At 44.3% G+C, this 27,750-nt stretch overlaps 1 protein-coding gene and 1 long non-coding RNA gene across 3 annotated transcripts in view; one reads left to right on the forward strand and one right to left on the reverse strand.

Moving 5' to 3' along the window:
* SQOR (sulfide quinone oxidoreductase) overlaps nucleotides 1–27,750 on the forward strand; it is a 64,322-nt gene that overhangs the window by 28,466 nt on the left and 8,106 nt on the right. The window contains exons 3-7 of the mRNA XM_075530497.1: nucleotides 9,178–9,348; nucleotides 10,254–10,307; nucleotides 14,647–14,841; nucleotides 16,603–16,812; nucleotides 24,253–24,436. Coding sequence (XP_075386612.1) covers nucleotides 9,178–9,348; nucleotides 10,254–10,307; nucleotides 14,647–14,841; nucleotides 16,603–16,812; nucleotides 24,253–24,436 — 814 coding nt within the window. The remainder of the gene's footprint in view (nucleotides 1–9,177; nucleotides 9,349–10,253; nucleotides 10,308–14,646; nucleotides 14,842–16,602; nucleotides 16,813–24,252; nucleotides 24,437–27,750) is intronic.
* LOC142425326 (uncharacterized) lies at nucleotides 14,021–27,626 on the reverse strand. 2 transcript variants are annotated; one of them, XR_012779662.1, is made up of 3 exons: nucleotides 27,498–27,626; nucleotides 24,667–24,869; nucleotides 14,021–19,996 (listed from the first exon to the last, which is right to left on the reverse strand). It is a non-coding gene; the product is annotated as an uncharacterized LOC142425326 (long non-coding RNA). The 2 variants fall into 2 exon arrangements; XR_012779663.1 differs by lacking the exon at nucleotides 27,498–27,626 and adding an exon at nucleotides 26,495–26,645.

Here is a 27,750-nt window from a genome sequence, read left to right on the forward strand (position 1 = left end):
TGGATTCATCAGTGCTGTATTACACCTTGCTTGAATAATCCCTTCCTTATACCACTTCTGTGGGGGGGATATCCAATTATCTACAGATGGAGTTTGTGTTTCCACTCCAACCCCCCTCTTTCACATCGAGATAGTTGTTTGCTTTGGATCTTTTATACCTGTTGCCTGATCCTGTGGACACCCTGTGATCACACAGCTTAGTGTACGTCTTTCATGAGGGCTATTTGCTTCCTTGCTAGATGTCCTCTTGTTTAACTTCAAGCCTTTAAGACCCTTTGATAGCTGGGCACCATCTGCTTTCTTCACCACATTTGCTCATGCACTCATTTTCTCTTCAGCAATTGTGTCTGTAAGGTGAGTATCAAAGAGTGCCAGGTTATCAGACCAAAGTGTTCTTGTGTTAAGGGAGATCTTGAGTAGAGGCCCAAAGTCTGTCTGCTATCTTAATACTTATATAAATATATATACATTGGCCTCTATCCCTTTCATTATAAATTAATATATTTACATATATACATGCCTATAGCTATACCTCTATAAAGAGCTTTTGCGTCCTACTTGTTTCCTCTATTTCTTTTTACCTTCTTCCTATCCCACTATCATGCTCACCCTCCATTCAGCTCTTAGTATTTCCTCTCAGATACATTGCTCTTATATTTTAAAATATTTATTTATTCTTATTAAAGAAATCATTTTATTGGGGGCTTGTACAACTCTTATCACATCCATCCATCCATTGTGTCAAGCACATTTGTACATTCTTTGTCATCATCATCATTCTCAAAATATTTTCTTTCTAGTTGAGCCCTTGGTATCAGCTCCTCATTTTATCCCTGTTCTTCCCCTTCCCTCATGAACCCGTGATAATTTATACATTATTTTTATTATGATTATTTTGTCACTGTCCGATGTTTCCCTTTATCCACTTTTCTGTTGTCCGTCCCCCAGCAAGGAGGTTATATGTAGATCCTTGTGATTGATTCCCCCTTTCTACCCCAACTTTCCCTTCCCCTCCTGGTATCGCTACTCTCATTATTGGTCCTGAGGGGTTTATCTGTCCTGGATTCCCTGTGTTTACAGTTCTTATCTGTGTACATTCTCTGGTCTAACCAGATTTGTAAGGTAGAATTAGGATCATGATAGTGTGTGTGTGTGTGTGTGGGGGGGGGGGGAGCATTTAAGAACTAGAAGAAAGTTGTGTTTCATCATTGCTACACTGCACCCTGACTGGCTCATTTCCTCCCCGCAACCCTTTCGTAAGGGGATGTCCAGTTGCCTACAGATGGGCTTTGGGTTTCTACTCTGCACTGCCCCTCATTCACTATGATATGTTTTTATTGTTCTTTGATGTCTGATACCTGATTCCATCCATCTCTCGTGATCACACAGGTTGGTGTACTTCCATGTGGGCTTTGTTGCTTCTAAGCTAGATGGCCACTTGTTTATCTTCAAGCCTTTAAGACCCCAGATGCTAACTCTTTTGATAGACATCATCAACTTTCTTTACCACATTTGCTTATGTACCCACTTTGCCTTCAGTGATCGTGTCGGGAAGGTATCATGGAATACCAGTTTAATAGAACAGAGTGTTCATGCATTGAAGGAGTACTTGAATAGAGGCCCAATGTCCATCTGCTACCTTAATACTAAACCTATAAATATATGCACATAGATCTATTTCCCCTATATTTAAACTTCTATAAATGCCCTTTGCCTCCTAGTTCTTTCCTCAATTTCCTTTTACTTTCCTCTTGTCCCACTATCATGCTCAGCCTTCATTTGGGTTTCAGTAATTCCTCTCGGTTTCATTGCCTTTGATCAAGCCCTACCAGGCTTCCTACACCCTCCTCACTACCTATTTGGATCACTTGTTCCCTTGTCCCTGGGTTTGTTAACACCACTTCCTTTCCCTCACCTCTCACTCCCCCATGTCTGCCCAGAACCATCGGTAGTTGTTTTCTCCTCCAGATTGTTTATCCCGCCTATCTTATCTAGATATAGCTGCAGAGATAATAATATGCACAAAAAACAGACAGAGTAAAACAAAGCAACAAAAGATAGCAAGACAACAGCAACCAAAAAACAAAACAAAAAACAAACAAAACAAAATCCAAAGACAAAAAAAAATAGAAAAGCCTGTAACTAGTTCAATGTCTGTTTGTTGACCTTTAGGAGTGTTTTCTGGTTGAGTTTGATGGGGTGCCACACCCTGGTCCCAAAGTCTATTTTTGATATTTCCTTGGGACTTCCTTGCTCTGCTCCCCTTGTTTTTCTGTTGCATGCCGTTAGTGTTATGCCTCGGTATGGTGGGGTCAGATCGGGCTCAATTACGGCACTGTGTCTCCAGTGTTGTTCCCCCTGGGCTATGAGTCAGTGAGGGATGTTGTGTCTCATAATGTGGCCAGCCATATGGTCCTCTCTGTGCATTGGCTGCTCTGAGCAGGAATATCATCCTCAAAGCTTGGTGGGCCAGGATGTGCTCCACTCTCTCTTCTTCCCCCTTCATTTGTTCCTGTGTGCTCTGATCAGACATGTCCCTCTCACTGAGTTGTAGCTTCAGTTGTGTCTTCTGCAGTAAACTCTTCTGCAGGGAGGGGGGCTGTCCACGTAGTTGGGATTGGGGCCAGCCCCTCAGAACTCTATATTGGTTTCCTGTTTCATGCTGGTAGATACATTGCTCTTGGTCAAGACTCACCTGGCATTATAAGCCCTCTTCACCATCAATTTTAAATATCTTGTTCAGTTATCTCTGAGTTTGTTGGCTCTATACTCCCTCTCCCCACCCCCTCCTCTCCCATATTCTCCCCAGAACCGCAGGTTCGATAAACATGGGGCAAAAGAGAAAAAAACAAAATCAAAATCTAAAAACAAAGAAACAAACAAAACAAAGCAGAACAGAAGAAAAAAAACAAAAACAGAAAAGGAGAAACCAAACCAAGTCATTCTGTGTCTGGCTGCTGACCCTTATGGATGTTTTCCGATCAAGTCTGATGAGGTGCCAAGCCCTGTCCCTCGAGTCAGAAGTCTATTTTCAGGATTCCTTGGGGGTGTGCACCCAATGCCTGATAACTGATCCCTTTGAAATCACGTGATCACACAGGCTGGTGTGTTCTTCCATGGGCTTTGTTGCTTCTGAGCTAGATGGCCGCTTGTTTATCTTCAAGCCTTTAAGACCCCAGACACTATCTCTTTTGATAGTCAGGCACCATCAGCTTTCTTCACCACATTTGCTTGTTCACCCGCTTTGGCCTCAGCGGTTGTGTAGGGAGGGTGAGCATCATAGAATGCCAATTTAATAGAAGAAAGTATTCATGCATTGAGGGAGTGCTTCAGTAGAGGCCCAAGGTCCTTCCGCCACCTTAATACTAAACCTATAAATATAGGCACATAGATCTATTTCCCCATCCTCATATATATATTTGCATGTACATGTCTTTGTCTAGACCTCTATAGATGCCCTTTGCCTCCTAGCTCTTTCCTCTCCCTCGACTTTCCTCCTGACCCACTATCATGCTCCATCCTCACCTGGGTTACAGCTATACCTCTTCTTTACGTAACTTTACCCTTGATCATTCCCCACCAGGCCTGCCACTCCCCCTCACCACCAATTTGGATCCTATGTTGTTCCCTTGTTCCTGGGTTTGTTAACACCACTTCCTTATCCCCCACCTCCCCCTATCCCAAGTACCCCCGGAACTGTCTGTCCCATTGTTTTTCCTCCTGATAGTTCCAGGATTCCTTGGGGACTTAGCTACTTTGCGCTCCTTGCTGCCCAGTGGCACTCCCTTCACATTTCGCCTCACTGTGCCTGGGGTGGACCAGGTGTACTTTCCCCACAATGTCTCCAGTGCTGTCCCCTGTAGCACTATGGGTCAGTGAGGGAACGCTGTGCCTTGTGGTGGGGCTGGCCCTACGGTCCTCTCTACGCATTGGCTGCTCCAAGCAGGGATGTCATCTTTGGGGCGTGGTGGGCCATGATTAGGTCCACTTCCTCTCCCTCTTAGTTTGCTCTCATGTGGTCTGGACAGACCCGCCCCCTCCCTGGGCTATGTCTTCAGTGTTGTCCTTTGTATTTCCTTATGGGGAGGGGTTTAATAAAGCTCAGCTTGGGTCAAAAGGTCATACTTATGTCCCCTCACTTCTCTGTGGGTTCTGAACAGTTCTGTCCAGCCAACTGGAGTCATTTTGACAATTCTGAGCGATTTTAGGTTCCCCCGTCCATGAGTGAGTTAGACTGCTCGGAGATCATTTACCCCGTCTTCCCTTTCCCATGGAATTGAAAACTTTCATGGCCATTTGAGGCAGGCAGACTCCAGAAAACAGTGATAATTTGGGCATATGTTGGTTTTTGAGGTTGGAACATGTTTTGATAGCCCATAGGTTTCCAAATTTATTTCGCTTACTGCTGCCCCTTTTTCAGAAAAAAAAAAAATTGCTTACTGCTCCCTTGGTACTTGACCACGTTTGTACTATAGCCCACAATCCAGATGAAGTGTAGGTATCTGGTTTTGCAGTCCTTCTGGATTGGTCCAGCACACTCAAGGGGGTATGCTATTGACTACTTTGGGAAACACTGCTATAGACCTAGGGCACAAAATCTCTTAGAAAAGCAAAAGTTGTTCAGTGACATGGAATCCATCCTCATAGCAATCCTGTAGGAAAGGGTAGAACTACCCCTGTGAGTTTCCAAGATGATGACTGGTAGTGAGAGTAGAAGGCCCAATCTTTCCCCACAGATGGATTGGTGGTTTGGAACTGCTGACCTTGGGGAATGCAGTCCAACACGCCCATAACCATTATGCCACCAGGGCTCCTTATGAGTCAGCATCTACTCGACGGCAGTGAGTTTGGTTTGGTGCCATTTTCACAATTGTCATGTTTGAGCCAATTGTTTTAATCGCGGTGTTAACCCATCTCCTTGAGGGTCTTCCTTGTTTTTACTGAGTTTCTACATTACCAAGCCTGATGTACTTTTTCAGGGAATAGTCTCCTCTGATAACATGTCCAAAGTAGGCAAAACAAAGTCTCACTCCTCCCCTTTTTTTGGCAGCTAGAATTGGAAATTTTATTTAAAAAAATTGTTTTATTAGGGGTTCATAGAACTCTTATCACAATTCATACATACATCAGTTGTGTAAAGCACATTTGTACATCCATTGCCTGCATCATTCTCAAAACATTTGCTCTCCAATTAAGCCCCTGACATCAGCTCCTCATTTTTCCCCCTCCCTCTTTACTCCCGCCTCCCTCATGAACCCTTGATAATTTATAAATTATTATTTTGTCATATCTTTCCCTGGAGGAGGGGCAGGTGTCCACATATTAGTTGGGATTGGGGCTGGCCCCAGACCTCTTCACTGCTTCCCTACTCCATGCTGGCATGTTGCATTCACATCTTGGAGCACTGGGTTGAAGTCTGGTCCCTCTTTCCCTGTGGAGATATAAACAATACCTGCTCCCCTTGGGTGGGTTAGTGCCCTGTGCCTCTGCTACCTGTTTCTTTTATTTTTCCCTTTTCCCACCTCCTTTTTAGTTGTCTACCATGTGTATCCCTGTATTTGGTCTGGTTCCTGCCATATTACCTGGTCCTCACCCCAGGGATGTTTGTATAAAGTAGTTTTTTCCCTATGCCCCTTTTGCATTTTTTAAAAAACTTACCTCAGCAGACTCATGTTGTACTTGTCCTGTTGTGCTTGACTTACTTCTCTCAGCATAATTTCCTCCAGTTCTTCCCATGCAGTGATGTGCTTCATACAGTTCATTACTGCTTTTTAGCAATGCTCAGTACTCCATGGTACGTATATACCACAGCTTTTTAATCCAATCGTCTTTGTTGCTCTCTGAGTGAGGTTGTTCTATGCGGCGGTCTCTTATTTATGCTTGGTGAGTGTGGTTCTTCTGCCCATACTGCGTTGGCAAGGATCTTTTGTAGGGATGGGTTTCTTCTAACATATTCTTTGAGTTTTTCCTTGTCTGGGAAGACTTACTTCTCCATCTACCTTGATTGATAATTTGGCTGGGTAGGGTATTCTTGGGTTTGTGTTGTTTTCCTTCAATTTTTAGAATATGTTACTCCACTCTCTCCTCTTCTTCATAGTTTCTGCTGATAGGTCTGAGCATATTCTTAATTGTGATTGCTTGTTTTTCCCTAGCTGCTCTCATGATTTTCTCCTTTTCCGCGAACTTGGATAATTTAACTATTATGTGCCTTGGTAACTTCTTGAGATTCAGTTTAGCTGATGTTCTTTCAGCTTCCTGAATGTTTACCTGATTTTCATTCATTAAGCTGGGAAGTTTTCCTCCAACAATTCTCTCACTATTGTTGCAGATGACTTCTTTGTTGTGTCTTCCTCCAGTAAGCCAATACTTCTAATGTTCCGCTTCATAGCATCAGACATAGCTCTTAGGTTTTCTTCAGGTTCTCTGATGATTTTATTATATTTTTGTTCGCCTTTGTTAAAGTCTGCTTAGCTGTCCTCCAAGTCACTGATGCAGTTCTCTGCTTCCTCCAGTCGATTCTCGAGGTCCATGTTTCTTCTACTGATTTTTGTTATCTCCTTTTAAGCTCCTGTATTTCCTTTTGGTGTATGGCCTTTATCTCCTCTATCATTTTATCCTTTTCCTGTATTATTTCCCTCATATCCTGTATGACTCCATGCAGCATTCTGAAAATTTCTTTTTGTGGCAGTTCAATGTCTGCTTCTTGTATGCATGTCATTATGTTTGGGACATCTTCTGCCATTGCTTTTTGTTTCTCCTGCTTTTTTTGTTGAGGTCGTTGGGGCTGATGGTTTTTTGCGTTGTGTTGTTTTAGAGGCCATTTTCCAGGGAGTCGAAGAACACTGGCTTTCTCTGGGAGACTTGTAGGAATGCTTCTTCAACCTGCCTACAGCTAATTTCACTATGGAATTAACCTACCACTTTATCCTCCTGTGGCTTCTCTCTCAGGGGAGTGTCCCAGAAGGCTGGTGGGTTGCCTGCTTTGGTGTTGTGGAGGTTGGGCAGAGGTTCCTGCAACAGTGTGGAAGGTTGAGGAGTGTTGGCCGAGCTACCTTAGGACCCTAGGCACACAGGCAGGAATTCCCCTGTAAAACGTTGAGCAGAGTATTCCCTGGTGGAGATCAGCAGGGTCTTTCCCAGCCTCGGACTAGCTTCACAGGGTGGAGCTCACCTAGCTGGGTGTGGCCTAGGCGTAAATGCCCTAGGCTAAGGGGAGTGGTCTGGAGGTCAGCAGTGGAGTTTGAAAGCACAGGAAAGAGACAAAGAGGAGAAAAAAATGAAAAAGTCAGCCCCTTAAGACTGCGTGGATATAGAGAAGAGAGGGAAACAAAGGCAATAATGTAGCTGAGTCCCAATCCCTACCCTGTGGAGCTGCAAGGGTTTAGTCCCTGCCAGAGGAAGCTGTGGTGGCAAGCTGTGGCTGTGTTTAGAAAAAGCCCCTGTGCAGCCCTCTAAGACTGGGGGGGATATAGAGAAGAGATAGAAACAAAAGTAACAATGTAGCTGTATCCCGGTCCCAGCCTGTGGAGCTGCCCTGAGGCAGGAGGCGGCAATCTGTGTCTGCATTGAGACCAAGCCCCTCTATGGGATCCAAATGGTCCTGACTCCGGCAGAGACAGTGGCGGGGCCAAGGTCAAGCCCTAGCAGGTCTCCACTGTTGTAGGCCAAAGCCCCTAGCCACTCAAAACCCCTTGGGTCTGTGCCTACTTATCTTTATGATGCTTCTCCTAGATTCCAGCAGTGTTGAATTTCCCTGTAAGCAACTCTCCTGGGCTGGATTCTGCAGAGTCCCTCTGGTATGTGTCACTCTGTCGCCATCTTCCCAGAAGTCTTCACCACCTCACTTCTAAGGCACATTCTGGCTGCATCTCTTCTACGAAGATTTGTTTGTTCTTCTGGCAGTTGATGATGCTTTTGATAGTCTTCACCAGCGCTGTCATTCAAATGCACTAGTTCTCCGTCAGACTTCCTTATTCATTGTTGTATGAGGCCAGGTTGACTAGAGAAACAAATCCAAGGACACTCATATAGATGTGTAAGAGAGAGCTTTATATCAAAGAGTCATTATATATTAAGAAAACATCCCAGCCCAGTCCAGATCAAGTCCATAAGTCCGATACTAGTCCATAAATCCCTCTTCAGACTCACACAGCACCTATAATGATGCAAAATGCCAGTGGGTGAAAAGTATTGTGGATCCAGTGGCAGTGGAAGCATCTCCAGGACTCTCGCAGATCTCAGCATGGCTCCACGTGGCTTGTCAACAGGAAGATGAAGCAGAGAGAGACAATGTGTGGCTCACCTCCAGGGAGAGAAAGAGGCCGGCTGCGGCTGCGGAGAGCCCTTTATCTTGGTCACCCTCCAATCAAGCTGCAATGTGATTGACAAGCTAGACGCTGCCCACATGTTCCTAAAACCTAATTATCACGATTGTCCAGTTTTCACATGCATATGAGGTGATTGGAAATATCTTGATTGGGTCATGTGCGTCTTTGTGCACAAAGCAACATTGTCATTCTTCAACGCTTTAAAGAGGTCTTGTGTAGCAGATTCTCCAATGCAATATATCCTTTAATTTCTTGACTACTACTTCCCCAAGCATTGACTATGGACTCATGCATAAAAACGTGGCTGACTAATAGGGAGTGTGTGCAGATCTCCGTGGTCTCAGGAAATACAGTGGAAATGAATGAAGTTAGGAGCTGTTTAGAAGTGGCTGGAAACTTCCCAGACTTATCACAGTCTCTACATGCTTCTGAGCAGCCATATTTAGGCCACTGAGTTTAAGTTTCTTTTACCTTTGCATATAAACATGCCAACAACATGTGTGTATACATGTATGTGTATGTATGTATGTAGAGTACATACAAATCAAACATGAAATTAATTTTCAGCAGTAAGTCATGCAATGGGCAGTAAGATCGTTTGTGGCTTTTTTTCTTTTGCAATTTTAATGATTTTTCCAGAAGTTTCTCATTGTCAGTTAGTTGACCTTATTTCTGAGCCTAACAGAGTAGGGGGCACTCATGGTGGGGGGTGGGGAAACTAACCTTCTGGGGACCTCATATTTCGAGGTTCAGAAGGGAGTAATTGAGGAAGTCTGGCTCATGTGTCTTTATCTAGGGCATTTTTATCAGCCTCAAGTTGAAATGAATCTCCAAATGCTTTGTTTCTCAGAGGCATTTCTACCAGCCCATCTGGACGCTGGTGGGGGCTGGTGCCAAACAGCTATCCTCCTCTGGTCGTCCCACCGCGAGCGTGATCCCAGCTGGAGTGGAATGGATCAAAGCGAAAGTGGCTGAACTTAATCCAGATAAGAACTGCATCCACACAGACAGCGGCAAGGAGGTAACCGAACTGACCAAGGGAGGGAGAACCATCCTGTACAGATCATTAAATTGGCTCAAGTACATTGTATCATGTGCTCATCAATGACTCTCAAGAAATCTATTTTCCCTGTTGTCATATTGGTCCAGCCTATATGATCAGTCAGTTTTGCTTGGGGTTCACACATTATGTTGTGGATTCTAAAGAGGATGATTGTATTTTAAGATTAAGAAACCTTTTCTTAACCACTCAACATGAAAAAAAAGAGGTCATATTGGAACTGCACAAAGAAATGTAGAAAGGGGTCCCACACTTTCAGGGGCCAGGCAGGTTACACTGTATTTGTTTTTCTAGAACCCAGCGGAGTATTTCTTAGATTTTTTAGTATTTACAATCACGTTGAGAAGCTTGTAGGGCCTGGTAGATAAATAATAGGATACATTAAGCATACTGCCCACCAGGTCACAATGTATGGGATGGGTCCCAGGTGAGGATCGCCTCTGGGTTGGCTCAGTAGGGAATGGGTTCCTGGGTAACTTGAATGATGACATGTGCAGTGTGGGATTAATGAAAAGGTCTGGATGTGCTCTGGGAAGGTTCAGAGAAGCTGTGAATTGGAGTGAAGGCTGTGAGATAGTTTGAGTCACGGTGCCATGATTCATGAATCTCAAATAGCAGAGAACATGATCTATGGGTTAGCCTTTATGGAGCAAAGTTCCAATTGGAATGAGGGGTGAGACAATAGAGCATGGTGTGTACAATGGCAGGCCGGAGTGTGCTCCCCACCTTTCTGCCTGCCCACTCCCCTAGTCACCCACATTAGAGAAATGAAACATGTGCTGGTCACCCATGTCTGGGGCCAGAATTAGCCTCTGGGCTGCTAGTTCTTGGTTCCTGGTCTAAAATAGCATTGTCTTGTGTTGCAGATCTCCTACAAATATCTTATTGTGGCTCTTGGCATCCAGCTGAACTACGAGAAGGTACTGTTTTAAACTGTCTTGATATTCCATTGGCCTATACATGCCAAGATCAGACCCTGCACTTAGTTGTTTTACATTAATTCGACAAGAAGGAATACTAAGAAGTCCTCTCTTAATTTTACTTCTCAGCAGTCCTTTTGTGGTAAAAAAAAAAAACACCCACAAAATCCCCTCTGAACCTCTCTAAGATTCAGTCGATGATCACGATGCATGTTCTTGCTTTAAGCTTTAACAAGAGGTCAGCGTGTCCACGCCCTAAGGGTAGTTCTTTAAAAAGAAAAAAGTCTTTCTGTGAAACACTGGGTTGGCTGTATTAAAGCGTACTTGGAAAGTAAGTCTTCAGCTGCCTCTCTTAGTTATTAAGTGCTACTGTAGCAGCAATACTATAAATGGGTGGCTTTAACAAGCAGCCACTTACTTTCTCACTGTCTGGGAGGCTAAAAGCCTGAATTCAGAGTGCTAGCTGGGGAAGCGGGGAGGCTTTTTGTCTCCATTGTCCCTGGAGGAAGATCCTTGTTTCTTCCAGCGTTTACTCTTGGGTGGTCTTCATGTGGCTTGACCTCTCTCTCACACCATCACTACTTCTTTCTCTTACTAGTTTTAATCTTTCTTTGGATCTCAAAAGAGATCAACTGAAGATGCATTCTATATTCTGTCTCATTCATATGACAAAGGAAGCCTAGTCTCATACAGATATATAACCACAGCCACAGAGGCTTATATTTTTGGGGGACACTATTCTATTCATAACACAGAAATTTAGGACTCGTTAGGCACTGGGCACACTTCTGAGTTGTATTGGGTAGAGGCTGGAGCTCCTAGTAGATAAAACGGCCGACATACTATAAATGGTACCCTCACAGTTCTTTAGATTTCCTCTCTGCAAACTCTCGAGCTGTGTACTATCTGACAGTTATGAACGGGAAGGTTTTCTAGACCCCAACGGAGTATTTCTTACATTTTCTAGTATTTACAATCACATTGAGAAGCTTGTAGGGCCTGGCCGGTAAATAACTGGAATACATAAAGTGTACTGTCTACCAGGTCACAATCTGTAGGATGGGTCCCAGGTGAGGATCGCCTCTGAGTTGGCTCAGTAGGGATTGGGCTCCTGGGTAACTTGTGGGATTAATGAAAAGTCCTTGGGATGTGTTCTGGGAAGGTTCAGAGAAGCCGTGAATTGGAGTGAAGGCTGTGATATAGTTTGAGTCACGGTGCCATGATTCATGAATCTCAAATAGCAGAGAACATGATCTATGGGTTAGACTTTATGGAGAAAAGTACCAATTAGAATTACTTCTGGGAGGCCCATAGGTCTGAAAAAAAGCCCCAACGCACATTGACTGATGATACAAAGACAGTGTATGTACACAATAACAAAACCAGATATGCTAGACGGGGCTAACTAGGAAACAAATCCAGAGACAACTCGTATATGTACAAGAAAGAGTTTTATGTCAAAGAGTAATTGTATATTAAGAGAATATCCCAGCCCAGGCCAGATCAAGTTCATAAGACCGATAAGACCAATAGTAGTCCATAAATCTTTCTTCAGACTCATGCAGCCACATGCAAAATGCAGGAAGATCACAGGCTAGTGGGTATGAAGTCTTCTGGATCGAATGGCAGTGGAAGCATCTCAGTGCTGGAGCGGGTCTCCACGTGGCTCCTCCAGCTCTCCGAGTGTCTCAACAGCAGAAAAGTGAAGTAGAGAGAGCAAGAAAGCTCCCAGGCCAAACCCATAGGGAGCCATCATCAGTCTGTGACCTGATTGACAGGCTAGACTCCACCCCCTACACTTATTTATCAAGTTGATGTGTAATTCTGTAACTACCACGCCACACTAGTTGGTAGGTCCTGTGTGGCTACTCTGTGTGTGTCAGGGCAGAACTGTGCTCTACCGGGTGGGCTGGTATTTTTGGAAGTAGATCATCCTCTATTTCTTCCAAGGGGTGTTTGGATGAACTCAAACATTCTTCCTTGTCGTTAGCAGCCAAGCACCTACACAGTTTGTACTATCCAGGGACTCTGTCCACACAGGGCTGCCTCTCAAAAAAACCCCAATGCCATGTGAAGAGGCTCATCATCCACTCTTCATGTTGCAAGTCCTCTAAAAGGGAGTTGGCCATAACTCAATGGAAGCTTTCCCCTTACCAACAGCTTCTTCAGACGAAGGCGAAATGGCAAGGAAATAAGAGGGCAGTTGTTTTGTTTCTCTCTTGCATAGTGAGTTTTGCTTTGGGAACCAGGATGTATGTTTGTCCTGTGGGCAGAGTCTTTGGCTAGTGGTCAGGGGCCTTGGTCCATTCAGATCTGAAGGAATCTTGGGATAGTCTCTCAACCTTGCACTGCTTCATTTCCTATAGGCTATTAATAGTTCCCTATCAATCTTGGAGGTGCACGAGGAGAACGTAGTGATAGCATAGATGTGAACCTTCAAAAACATTAAATGCAATGTAAGGGTTTAATAGCAATGACAATCATTAATCCTGAAGCTGCTCATATTATAACCACCGAAACTGTAGCAGGAGGCGAGCTCAGTAATGAAGGAAATGATCACTCTTATTTATTCATCTAAATTGAAGTTGTGGGGCCAAAGAGTTTGTTTTGTATCTTCTTTTTAAAAAGTTAACAGTTTTATTGACCTATAATTCACATATGACACAATTCAATAGTTTAAACATATTTAAAAGTATGCAACAATCAACATAATTTTAGAACACTTTTATCATTCTTGTACTCATTATTATTAGCTCCCCACTTGCCCTTAATATCCCTTGCCATAATCCAAAGAAACTGTGAATCCATTTTTTGTCTCTATAGATTTACCTATCTTGGATTTCATAGAAAGAAAATCATGCCAGAACTCCCAAACAAGCCCCACAACAATAATAAAATGAAACACAGAAAAACCCCAATCTAAAAGAAAGCAAAAAAATAATAAAAAGTAGAACCAATTTAAAACGAGTCAAAAGGGAGAACAAATGATAACGTGTTCACATTATAGATAAGGAGTGAACCCAGGCTACCGATGAAGGAGATCATTGGGCTCTGTTTCGCTGCGGCAGTGGGAGAAGGGGACTTCTGCTGTGTCTGCTGTGACCCTGGAGGGGGTCACCATACAGAGGGGAGAATGGTCTGGGCAGATCTGGGAACAGCCTATCTCACAGACTCTTGCATGATGGTCACAGTTAAACTTGTTCTTGTTGGAAGAACTGATGTTGAAGTCTCAACTCAATCTGTGGCATTTTAATTATACTTTATGAACCTTCTAACAAGACAAGAGTCCAGCTAATCTTATTGACAGCAATAAACTAACACGTATGGACTATGCACTGTGTGCATAATTTTCTAAGTTTTACATGTGTGATCTCAATTGCTCCTGCTAACCACACTATGAAACAGATATTTTATCCCCATTTTACAGACAATGAAAGGAAACTCCTCAAACTTCAGTATGTAACCAAATCATCAGGACCACCCCCCAAATCATACTCAATGCTCTCAAGTCAATTGTTTCTCTTAGTCACCTTATGTAAAGTTTCTGAGACTTTAAATCTTTTGGGAGCAGACAGCCTCATTTTTCTCCCTTGGGATGGCTGGTGGGTTAGAACCACCAGTCTTGTGGTTAGCAGCCCAACACTTATTCTACGAGGACAAAGGCACACTACCAGGGCTCCTTAGAATCACCTAGAGAGCTTGCTTATCCATAGATTTCCGAGTCTGCTCCCAAAGTTTCTGGTTCAGTAGATCTGGGCTTGGGTGTGATACTTTGCATTTCTAGCAATTTCCCAGGTGGCATTGACACTGCTGTTCTAGGGACCAACCACTTTTTGAGACCCACTGACTTAAAGATACTAATTTGCCCAGCATTACAATGCTAGTAAGGGGAAGCTGGGACTCAAAGAAAGTTTGGGGATTTCAAAGTTCATGCTTTCAAACATCAGGCTTCCTGCTTCTACCAGAAGTTTGCTTGGGTACAGCCCGATAAGGAGTAGTTTAGATTTGATATGACTGAGTCAATACAAGTGGCTTTTGGGTCTGTCATTCTCCAAACAGGAAGCATTACTAGATTCTTGCCCTCAATCTGATGGTAGGAATAATTGTATTCCAACCATGGTCTTCCAGGTCAGGGAGGCAGAGGGTTGCCCTGAGCTGAGCCCGTGACATCGTGGCCTGCAGCAGACCCCTCTTCCACGTGCCTACTCTGTTCTCTGTGTGTATGGCGGCAAGGAAGGTACTGGAATACTGGAGAGTTTGGATGAGTGGCAAAGAGCAAGGACTATGAAGCCATTTGCATTTTTGCTAAAAAATAATTTGTGGTTGTGCTTTGTTGCAGATTAAAGGCCTACCAGAAGGTTTTGCTCATCCCAAAATAGGGTCCAATTATTCAGTCAAGACAGTAGAGAAGACATGGAAAGCTCTGCAGGACTTCAAGGAGGGCAATGCCATCTTTACCTTCCCAAACACTCCTGTGAAGTGTGCAGGTGCCCCGCAGAAGATCATGTACTTGTCGGAAGCTTATTTCAGGAAGGTATGCTTCTGCTTCTTGTTGGGCACAGCCATCAGGGTGGTAGAGAGCACCAACTCCAATTCCCCCCTTTTCAGAATACCATATTTATGTTTAAATTTTTATTACATAAGTATAAAATTTTAAACTAAAGAGTTATGAGAACAGGATGAGGGAGTCATTAATAATCCAAATCACATCCACACAGCGACTGTCACCATTGGCTAATGCGCTGGTTGTTTTCCTGTATGCAGTTTTTGTTTTCTCACAGGGTTACATTCATGTCGTACTTCCCCATTTAGATGTGCTGTGTGTTATTAAGACTGACTTTGTAACACGGTTGTTTTTTAAGGTGTGTCTCCTGGGAAGATATGTTAGAAATCATTCATTTTTACATAACCTATCATCAACTGTTCCCACTTGAGCTTATGGTTGCGAATGCTCTCTAGACTGGATACGCCCTTTGGGAAAACCTCATAGGCCAAAGGTAGAGCTTCAAACCTGAATGGAGAGGGCAGAGGAGGACGTCTTGTAAACAGGCGTTAGCTCAACTGTACACGACTCAAGGTTGTGAGGGAAGCTGCCCCCCTGTCCCCTGGCATTGCCTGGGATGTGACATTTGGTTTCCCAAGGAGGGGTTTGATTGGAAACTGTGGCAGAATTCAAGGCAATCCGAGGCTTTGGGAGGGACAGCTGGGAAAAGGAGAGGGCCTGATGAGGATGCAGAATTGCCCACGTGCTTGGTGGCACCGGGTCAGTTTACATCGCTCCTTCCCCTGAGTGATGTAAACCTGCAGCATCTCTGTGGGGCTGGGAACCAAGGAACAGTTCCAACAGCTTGTTCTGGTCAGAAGGAAGCTCCTTCTGGATCCTTAGGGGTTGCCAATGGTGAGATCAAGGTGAGCAGATCCGAAAGGGAGCTGAACAAACGAGAAGGGGAAGACACCAGTGCTCCTGCCCTCGTGGGAATTCTTCTCGGAGAGCTCTTTTCTCCTAAGTCTTGGGTGGCTTCAGAGGAAATTTCTTTTTCAGGTGACAAAACATCTTAGGGATGTGGGGGTGGGGGGAAATCCCCAAAGCTAGGCTGTCACAGTCAGGAGTCGGGAATTTTGTCTCAATGATTTTCCTGGAATAGTACCTGGTCAACTGTTGTTCACTGCCACCAAGCTGGCCTCCGATATGCCTGGTGTCCCCATACACAGAAAAATGAAATGCTGCTCAGTCCCGTGCCACCCCCACAGGGTTTTCCTTGTTTGAGATTTTGCAAGTAGATTGCCAGGCTTTCTTCCGAGTTCATCTTAGTCTGGAAGCCCTGCTGACACTTGTCCCATCAACATACAAGCCTCCACGGCTTGGTGAGTGGGGGCAGTACATCAGGTACTTTGGCCCGGAACCTGGGTGAGAATTCTGCATGGAGGGGAAGAATTCTACAGCTGAACCACAACCATATTAAATAGGGAATGTATCAAGAAAATGTCCAAATAAACAGTTCAGTTTTATCCTTCTTGACATTTTTGATAGCTGAACTCGATATTCACCTCTAGCCTTTAGGTCAACAATGCCCACCTCAACTCTAGGCTCAAGTGTCTGCCTGGTTCATGTGTTGCTACCAGAAAATGGGACAGTGGTGGATTGGTCTACACATCACCCTACCAGGGTATAGTGAGGGGTGGGGGGAGGAACCTGGTAAAGGTTTTTCTGAGGGTTTGGGTCCTGTTGAGCTTTTTAAAAAACTGATGGGAATGTTGTAGATCTTTCCTTTTTTTTTTGTTTGTCTCTCCTCAGACAGGGAAGAGGCCCAAGGCCAATATCATATTCAACACTTCTCTTGGAGCCATTTTTGGGGTGAAAAAGTATGCAGACGCCCTGCTGGAGATCATCCGGGAGAGGGATCTCACCGTCAACTACAAGCACAACCTCATTGAAGTGCGAGCTGACAAACAAGAGGCCGTTTTCGAGAACCTGGACAAACCTGGGGAGACACAAGTGATTTCAGTGAGTGCTGAGGTTAAGCTGTTGGCCTGAGGCATTGGGTGTGGAGCATGGCAGGTGCAGGGGACACTGTGGCTGTCACTTGGTTGCCACCACTGTGTGCTGGAGAAGGCTGGTTGAAAATGACGCCTGAGGGCAGTGGTAAGGTGAGAAGCCCTACACTGTAGAATTGACCCTGATCGTAGTGAAACTTCCTAGGACACAGGAGGACACTCGCCTTGTCACTGCCCTGCAGGGTCTGTGTGCAGGTGACCTTTGCTTACCTTGTTCTGCCAAGATCTGTTAGCGGAAGGAGAAGGTTTTCATAATCACATTCCATTCCTACAGCACAGTTAAAAGAATGAAGAGCGCCAATAAAATGAATTTTGAAGTGAACCAAAGGCGAATCTTTTAAATATCAAAACTTCACATCTGAAGTCTTTTAACTCGAGCCTTTTCTAAAATGCACGGCACCCCTCTGTCCTTTCTTAAATAAAATATTACTGAGCACTAAAGTTTTGGGCCAAAGTGCTAAGGTCACAATTTAAAAAATGCATTTTTATTTGGAAATAATTTCAAGCTTACCGAGAAATTGCAAAAATGAAAACAGAACAAAGGATGCTCCCAGGTACGCTTGATTCAGGCTCTCTTATTAGTTGCTTTGTCACGTGCGCGCTGTCAACATACACATGGGTGTACTCAGGTGCGTGTCCATGCTGGTTCAAGTGCATGACTGCTCACCAGAGACAGGCAGTTGGAATCTGCCAGTTGCTCTCAGAAGGCGGTGACCGTCCGCCTTTGTAGAGATTGACAGCACTGGAAACCCAGGGGGCAGCGCTACTCTGTCTTATAGGGTGACTATGAGTAGGAATTGACTCAAAGGCATCACTTTTTTGTTTTTGGTGTGTGCTTATGTATTTATACATCACACCCACATACACACATATGTAAATGTGTTTGGATATATAAATACCATATACACTCGTGTAGAAGCCGAGTTTTTCAGCACATTTTTAATGCAGCTTTTGTGGTAACATTAGGTGCCACAGCTGATAGTTGGGTTGGCTTATACTCGAGTATATACCGTATAGATACAGGTATGTGCTGCTTGATGTATATGAAGCATTCTGTAAAATAGGACATTATTGCGATTAAGACATTGTATGGACACCATATTACCTAGAGTCTATAATTGATGCACATGAATCAAAGTAGCCCTCATACAAGCTGCTCACCTCTTCTTTAGCACTTGGAGCCTCAGGGTTTGTGAACTTGTACTTGCACCCAGTTGCTTCTGGGTGCTCAAGGTTCTCCCAGAAACCCAGGAAGCTTGACCAGGACTGGAAACCTCAAGGGATGGAGCAAAGTAACTTTGCTAGGGACTGTTGCTGACCTGGGGTAGCCATGGATGTTGAGTCTTGGTTACTTGGGGGCTCTAAGCTTCATGCTGCTCTGCCTCCTAGTACCCTTCTAGACCAGGGCCTCCTGCCCACTGCATGAATGAATACGTGGTTGGACACTGCTGAACCTACCTGATGTGGCTGGCATATATATTTGTATGGCTTGTAAATACATTTATTGTTGGTATATACATTTGTGCATATGTGTGTATACACACACACACACACACACACACACATATATATATATGTATATATATATATATATATACATACTCCCAAATATTTCAGGGTAAATTATATACTCTGTGACACTTCACCCCTCTTTACCCCCAAGTACTTAGTGTAGATTTCTTAAGATAGGGTTATTCTCTAATATAACCACAGCATCAGTCTGAGGGGGCGTCAGACAGTGTGTAGCAAAATGGAATTTAAAATAATGGAAGATTTCCACAGACCTTCCTGAGGTCTCTCCCCACTCCTACAGAGCTATCAGTTCAGCAACTTTCACACGGACACGATCCTTTAACCTGCCATCTGCACGAAGGGGCTTCAAAATATTCATGGGGAAATTCCATGATTTTTAAATTACCTTTGCCGGTGAACTTTCTGAAGTCCCCTTGCATTTCAACTTTTGTCATTTGACCCAGTGGAATTGATACCATTTCCCCCTGCCAGTACAGGCTTTTGTCTATAGTGAGGAGGTACATTTCATTGGGATGTTTCTGTAGCTATTGTCGTTCATGACACTGACATTTCAGAATTAATAAAACTCCTTTCCTCCACTCCCCCTTTTAATAGAATGTTCCCCATGTTTGGTTTGCCACGTGGCTCCGTGTGATTAGTCTCCGGTTCTGCTTTCTAAACTGGAGTACTGAAGAGACCATGCTGTGTCCTTCCTGCTAGGGCATCACATATGAAAGCACATCATGTCCACTGCCCTCGGTGGTGATGTTAATTGTGATCAGCAGTCTAGGTGGTTGAGTTTCTCCACGGTATAATTAATATTTTTTCCTACCTTGCTACTAATAGAAGTCTGTGGGAAGCATTTTATGACCATGCAAATACCCTACTCTTTATTGAAATTTCCTCCTAGATCTAGCACTTAGATGATGATTCTTGTCTAATCTTTACTATAGGGGTTTCAGAATGATGATTTTCCAATTTTGGCATTTCTTACATATTTACCAGCGGGCTCCTGGCATACTACTGCCAAGCAAAGGTTCTCTCTTTCTCCTTAATTAGTTAACTCATTATCAGTATATATTCACGACTTCCTGTTTTCTCAATGTTTTGTAATTCTTACTTATTTCGGTGCTCAAATTATCCCAGGTTTGACACGTAGCAGCCCCTCTGAGCTGGCTTTTGAGTCCTTGTGGCATGTCTCCATCAGATTTGTTAGCATTTCCTTACTTTCTAGCTTCACTAGCCATCCCAGGTACATATCATAGATACTCGTGTATAAGCCGAATTTCCCAGCACATATTTAATGCAGTTTTTGTGGTAACATTAGGTGCCTCGGCTGATATTTGGGTCAACTCATACTCGAGTATATACGCTATCTACCTTCTTCAGCTCAGGGTCATAATTTTGAAGCGCTCTTAAGTAGTTATGCTCACAGAGCCCTTTTGGGGGTGCTTAGGGCTAGCAATCACTTTATAAAAAGGTCCCATGTGACTTCGTTCCTTGGTTGTCTGTGTGTCCATTTGGTAGTGTTCTGGCTTTGGCTTTCCTGGATTTCAGGACATGGCATGGGAAGTCCCTCCAGCTTCAGTTCTTGGCCATTTCTCTTTATGATCTTTTACTGCCTGGAAGATGAGATAGGCATCTTGTTAAGTTTTCATGCAAAGTAAAAGTCAATGGGTTGTTTGGTGAATGCCCAAGGGGTATTTTGATGAGCAAAATGTTTGCGTGTGAAGGAAGGAACAGATTCTGCTATTTGGTCCTTTTGTTTAAACTGGACCTTTGATTGTGAGCTGTGTTCTGGATAGCTGAGGCTGCAGGTAGAAACTTGGATAAGCGATTAGTTCTTGATCCTCAAAGGTAGCTATAACGTCTATAAAGAAATCATCTATTTATTGCCTCCTTTGAATTTCATAATTTCAGGACAGATTCTCTTTCCAGAGTCAAATCCACTCTTAAAATCTGAATGTTGAAAAATCTACCTGGAGGATTTAAAGCAGCGGTTCTCAACCTGTGGGTTGCGACCCCTTTGGGGGTCGAATGACCCTTTCACTGGGGTCGCCCACTTCATAACAGTAGAAAAATTACAGTGATGAAATAGCAATGAAAATATTTTTATGGTTGGCGGTCACCACCGCATGAGCAACTGTATTAAAGGGTGATGGCATGAGGAAGGTTGAGAACCACTGATTGAAAGCATTGACTCTCACACCTGGCTGAACACAGCGCTTACCTGGAAACTTTAAAGAGCCCTAATGACTGGGTCTTAACCGACTGTACATTTCCAGTAATTGGTTTAGGCGGTGGCCAGATTGAGAGTATTTTTTTTCCAACTTAAAAAAATTTTATTGGAGGCTCTTAACAGCTCTTATCACACAATCCATACATATATCCATAGTGTCAAACACATCTGTACATATGTTGTCATCATCCTTTTCAAAACATTTTCTTTCTACTTGAGCCCCTGGCATCAATCAGCTCCTCATTCCTCCCTCCCCCATGTCTCCTTGATAACTTAAAAAAAGCTTTTTTCCATGTCTTACACTGACTGCTGTCTCATTTCACCCACTTTTCTGCTGCCAATCCCCCTGGAAGGGGTCCATTTTTTGATCATTGTGATCCGTTCCTCCTTACTCCCCCTCTGCCCTCTCCCCCCACTTCATTGCTCCCTTACCCTCCTAGTATCGCTGCTCCCCCTCTTGGTCCTGAGGGGTTTATCTGCTCTGGATTCCCTGTGTTTTGAGCTCTTATCTGTACCCGTATACATGTTCTGGTCTAGCCAGATTTGTAAGATAGAATTGGGGTCATGGTAGTTGGTGAGGGGGCGGGGAAGGAAGCATTAAAGAACTAGAGGAACAACCTTCCGTCGTGTTTCGTCAGTGCTGTTCTGCACCCTGACTGGCTCTTCTGGAAGACTGAGAGTTTTAACAGTTCTCCAGGTGGTTGTAAAGGGCCGTCAGCACTGAGAACTAGCATTGCAATGAACACATAGCAGAAAGCCTGTGACTTTATCCTGAATAGAGAATATGTGACTGGGTTCAAGTCTCTTACGTTGAAAAAAAACCCCTAAGCTTGTTTTAAGTCCTGGAATACTAGGGCGAGGCTGGCCTTTGGAGACTATCTGGTCTACTGCATTTATTGATGGAGGTATCAAATGAGTACGCTGAAGACCCAAGTGGGAGGAAGCTGAGGCTTTCTACCCACCAGAAATGTAGTCTCAGAAACCCACCCTCTATCCTTTCGGGTGGCAATGAGTCAGAATTGACTCAAAGTGATAACATGACACTATTTTTTGGAAAATTTTAAATGGGCTCATTCCTTCAAATCAAAGTATCTAAGACTATAATCTACAGCCTTCCTGTGTTCGGATCCTTAGGAAATTTTGTGCTTCCCTAAGACTTACCAACTTTGGATCTGTATGTGGAGGGATGCAGGAACCTGTAGTTTCCACAAGTGTTTCAAATGTTGCTTTTGAACACGATCAGTTGAAAGCCACTCCTCTAATTATATTATATATGCTAATCAAGGAGAAGCAGGCTATTTATCCTACACAGTTTGTAGAAATGAGTAATGGATGGAGAAACACCTACAACTGAATGCCAATGATAATTTGTTCAAGCTTTTAATTGTGAATTAGGTGGATGTTTACTGATCAGATCATTGTCCAATGTTAATTTTTGATAAATCTATAAAGTAGGCTCTAGGATTTCTTCTGAAGAGGCTTTCAAGTTGAGTAAAATTCCACACCACTCTGATTATGTTAACATATTTGACTTTCCTTCTAGGAAAGATGTATGGAATGTGTATATTTTTGGAGAATTCTAGTATATTAACTAACAGATAAAGCTGCACCATGAGGTTGAGACCTGGCTTCCTTAGGTGTAGTGCTAGTTGACTGTAGAAATGCAGACAGAGCTTTATCATCTGGCGGAAAACAGTTGTTGGCAGTTGCTCCATTATGCCACAGACACTGCGTTAGTGTGCATACATTATGTGGCTGCAAACAAGATAAATTCATTTTTGCATAGTTCTGGAGGCTGGAAGTCTGAAGGCAGAGTCTTGGCAGGACCATGGCTCTTGCAAGAGCAGGGGAATAGCTGTGCTGCTTTCAGCATCTGCAACCCCCCGGCTAACTCCAGTCTCTTGCCTTCATCTTCGCTCAGCAGTTTTCCTTCATGTGTCTCTGTTTCTCTTCCCCCTTTCATATAAAAACACCAGTCATATTTGATGAAGGCCCACCCTATTCCATTTTAAACTCATGTGAACATCACGGCTTTTATCTACAAAGACCTAATTTTTAAAGACGGTCACACTCACAGGCACTGGGAGTTATAATGTGGACATTGCTTTGTTCAAGTTCTGACCTCCAATAGCTGTGAGTGTGATTGGGCTCAAACACGTTTGGATACAAATTAATCCAGAACACACATGTTCATTACCTTAGGTTCACTTAGGCTCATAATTTTATATTTATACATTTTTTCCTTTGCATTCTCTTTATTAAAAGCTCAGTGTTTAAGCTTATAGTGATATAATCTGAGAGCATACATACAGGCCATCTTCCCTGTTCCCCCTTCCTTCAGTGATTGCTGAGCCTGACTGAAGGCGTGTACTGCCTATTATGGGAACTGGCACAGGTAGGAATTATCTTAAATTGCCAACATTTGTTCACTCTCATGAAATGTTACTTGAACATTTGAACCAATATGACCTTGCATGACCCACCAGCCAATTGTCATTGTTAGATAAAGTTCTTTGAAACTAATCCCTTAACATCGGTGTCAGATTATCCAATACCAAAGTAAGCACAGGTTTACGTGAGTTTACTTCCTAATCTGCACTGAACAATGTCACCACATCCAAGATGTTGCTTCTAGGTTTGGCTGCCATCTGGGTCTCTCTCCTCACCCCATAGCACCATCTTCTAGAATTTCAAATTTATAGTCCCTGACAGAGATGGATGACCCAGCAGGCAACATAGGCATGGGCTCACTTGTGCTCACTTACATGTGAAACTGTTTATTACAGACAACCAAGGAAGCACAAGGAAGCCTGTACTTACCTTCTTTATTAGGTAATCTGCTCCTGCTTAACTTCTTACCGAGAATAAAGAGGGTGGACTAACAAACGTGGAAGAAGAGCGCATAAACAAGCGCAAATGTTAAATGAGCTGTCAAAAGCAATCGAGATGAGTATGAGGAGAACTTTGACATTGGCTCACCAACTACCCCCTTTGGGAAACATCCCCCCCCCACTGCTCCCTAAACTGCTAAGCAAACTCAATATTGAATCAGACCTTTCCTTCCATCTCCAAAGTATTGGTCAGTGTCCTTCACACCGTTTTTATTTTATATTAAATGGATGTGTTCACGGTTTCCTTTATGTTTCTTCTGAGTTGGCTCTTGATCAGGATGGGCGCTTACTTACCTGCCCCCAACGTGACCTTTACAAGTTCTAGGATTTATGATGCAATCCCTTTTCTAGAACAGAACGGAAGTGGCAGACTTTACAAGTCAACCGCTGAGGATCAGAAAGAGAGCAATCACAATAGGCCACGTCTTTATCTTAGAAATAATAGAACAACCAATGGATTCCTTCCGAGTGTGAGCGAGGTTCTCCCCAGTATCTAGGATCCCCCTGGCTCACTGTTTTAAGGACCATTTGGTCTCTGCCTGGGGGCATCATGCCAACCAGGAGATGGCTACCGAGTTTGCCTCCAGACTCCCTGGGAATACATAAGACATTGGCGAGGGCGTGGGTCTGTACAACACTCCGGGCAGCCATAGACAAACTCCAGCGTGAGAAAGATGGGGAGGAACTTGCAGGGCTGGAGAAGTATTGACACCCCCCCCCCCCATCTAAATGTTCTCCTTTTGTGCAGTATGAAATGCTCCATGTCACCCCGCCCATGGGCCCGCCAGACGTCATCAAGACGAGTCCCGTGGCTGATGCTGCTGGCTGGGTGGACGTGGACAAGGAAACCCTGCAGCACAGGAGATACCCGAATGTGTTTGGGATTGGGGATTGCACCAACCTTCCTACATCAAAGACCGCTGCTGCCGTGGGTAAGAGGAAGAGCCAACTGTCTCCCCTTCCCAAACGAATGGTACCCAGGGGACAGTGGTGACAAACCCAGAAGCTGGGCACCCACCACATTCTGCTAAACATGAAGAAACGATTCTGTGTTAAAAATGATGGTGTTTCCTGGCCCAGAAGGGAGCTGTCGATGAAGCGAGCCCTGCGTCAGGAAGAAAGTCTGGGAGCCGTGTGGCACCCCACGGTAGCATGATCTTACCTTCCTTCTGTGGGTCAGAGAGGCTGCTTTCTGCGGGGAGGGCCATTAGGAGGAAGACATCCTTTCTTTTCCTGCTCTCTGGACATCTGCTCATTCTCACGCCACCATGCGTACATCCCTGGTAGTCTGTGCCCCTGTGCCATGCAGGTGGGCTCGTCTTCTTCTGCTGGAACCGCTGTACAGCTAAGGAAGCATTTGTTTCCCTAGAAAACACATGCAAGTCAATGAAAGCTTTTGGACCAGAACATTGTTCTGTTAAGACAAATAGAGTGGAGCATGCCCTGATGGGTAACCAATAAAAGCTCCGCTTGGAAAACTCATCCTTAACCTCAATGTTCTGCACTAGCAGTGATGGGGAGAATTGCCTTTCAGGTGGTGTCCTCTGCAGACAAGAACTATCCCCCCCTGGACACTCTGACCCACAGACCTTCCTGCTCAGGGCTCTGGGTGAGAACACACTGTCTACCTTCACCTTTACCGACTCCCTCGATCTAAGAAAGACTTTCTAGGAAACGCACCACACATCTTTTTCATTCTGACTCGGGACTCCCACTCCTGTAATTGAAGCCCTCCAAACATAAGCAAACTGAGGAAAACAAGCGCTGTGGATCCGCACATGGTTGGTGTTAGTTGTCATGTCAATTCTGATTCAGGGTGAAGCACGCATGAAGAGTGTCCTGCGTCACAGGCTTTGGAAGCAGATCAGCAGGTCTTCCCTCGGAGGTGCCTTTGGGTGTTTGAACTGTCAACCATTGGTGCCCCTGGTCTGGCTGTAGGTTGGGTATTGACTGGGCTGCTCACCAAAAGGCTGGCAACCGACCAGAGGCTCTGTAGAAGCAAAACAAGGCAGTCTGCGCCCACACAGATTTATAGTCTTGGAACCCCTCTGGACTATGAGTAGAATCGACTTAACAGCACTGGGCTCGGTCTTTGGATTCAGAGACTGTGAACACACATCTACCCTTTATGTATGAAGCTCATATTAATATTTTGTGACCTTTGCTTCATCATTTTACTTACGTCTTCTTTTTGTCTGCTTGTTTGAAAGAAAGTTGAGCCATCATGTTATATCACCCTTAAATGCTTCAGCCTTTACTTCTTAAAAAGATAAAAGTCTATTCACACACAAGGAATTAAGTATTGTGTAATAAAATATATAATTCTGTGTGAATTTCTCCAGTTTTTCTAAAAATGCCTTTTATGGCTCCTTTCCTCCTAAATCCAGGAGCCAACCAAGGTCACATACTGCTCTGTTGTCACATTTCTTTGGTCTCATTTCTTATGTCTAGAAAGAACAGTCTTCTCTTTATCACTCTCTCTCTCTTTCACACACACACACACACACACACACACACATACACACAAATATAAAAAGCTATAAAGACAAATATATAAATATAGATTAAAAAACATTGGCACTTTTTGAAGGGTCCAGACCAGTTATCTTGCGGAATATCCCACAATGTGGAGTTGTCTGGCTGTTATGTGCAGTGGTTAAGTGCTTGCTCGCTAACCCAGAGGTTGGCAGTTTGAACCTGCCCAGAGACTGGGAGAAAAGGCTTGACGGTGACAGGCTTTAGTACAGACGACAGCCTGGGATCTCTTACAGGGACGTTGTGCTCCGTCACACGGACCTGCTCTGCTTCGTAATGCACTCAATGGCACCGATCAGCAGTAGCTGTTTACTCGGGTCCGAGGTGAGGATTCAGCTACTCTGTTCCATTATTGGTTAAGCAATGTGAAAGTGTTCCTGTCTCCACATCCTCTCCAGCACTGATTCTGACCACCTTTAGGACAGAGAAGGAACCCGGCGGGTGGGGTGGCTTACCTGCTAACAGTGGGGTTGAGTTGCGAGCCTCCCGGTCTGCAGTTTGAAGCCAGCAGCCACGCAGAGGGAGAACGAAGAGGTTCTCTACTCCCGTAACGGCTCACCCCCCAGCAGTTCTACATCTTCCTGGAAGGTCCCAAGGAGTCGACATCGGCCTAATGGCAGTGAATTGAGGGAGGACAGGGAAGAACTGCTGCTGGGTTTCTGCTGCTGTAACTCTGGGCAGGAGCAGAAAGCCTCATCTTTCTCCCCAGCTGGCGGTTCAGAGTGTTTTGGTTTATACCCCAACTTGAGCCCACTGTTGCCTCCAGAGTGCCTCATGATGTCTGCTAGCTACTTAAAGACAAACAAGCAATCCCCCAAACAAGCATTGCTTTCAATGTTTCAAATGACAGAGAAACACACACACACACACACACACACACACACACAAAACACAATAAGCAAACAAACACACTGGCTCAGAGTGACCCTCTCTCTCGATTTTAAATGGGTGATATTAAATATTGTTAGACACAAAGTTGTAAGGGAAATGCCTTGCTCCCTGCTTACCATCTGCTCAGTCTCTGTGCCATGTATCACTTTTATGTCTTTCACATCCCAGAGTTTCTTTACCGAAATACTGGCAAATAAAAAAGCACCCCTTCTGTTTCCTCCTGTACAGGGGCTGTAGCACATGATGCGCTCGGCTCTGCCCATGCCATTTTTCACTTAATACGCAAGTCTTGAGGCATACGGAGCATCCACTTTGTTTTTCCATCTTGTTTTTTTCCCTTTTTTAATAATATGCACTGTGTTGTGTCATTGCTCCAAAGTTCACTTACCAAGTGCGTTGTTTGATTTGTTTGGGGGGGATCCCCACACGTTTGCGGTGCAGTAAATGTTCTGCTCCTTGACATCTACACCCAAAGCCCGAGTCCACCCCCGGTGGAGTTATAGCAAGTCTCATTTCTCATTCTCTCCCCACTTCCCAGTCCTGGGAGGACCCATAAGAAATGCCTACCTTCATTCCCCAGAGGTGTCCTGGGCTTTACCCAGCACTGCTGTCTTGCCTCACTCCAAACCACTCTGCTATTGTGAGCGAGACTCTGTCTTGCCATGATGAATCAGGCTTTTTGTGGGAGTGTGTACTTCCTGTCTGCTTCCCTTTGTCCCAGGATTCTCCCTTCTCTGAGCTCAGCACAAGGCCAGGATGTGGTATTTAATAAAAGTTAACCGCAGGCTTCTACCACTCCTCTCCAAGTTTGTCCTCCTGT

Source organism: Tenrec ecaudatus, chromosome 14 (assembly GCF_050624435.1).
Source record: "Tenrec ecaudatus isolate mTenEca1 chromosome 14, mTenEca1.hap1, whole genome shotgun sequence".
In the NCBI taxonomy this organism is placed as follows: Eukaryota; Metazoa; Chordata; class Mammalia; order Afrosoricida; family Tenrecidae; genus Tenrec; species Tenrec ecaudatus.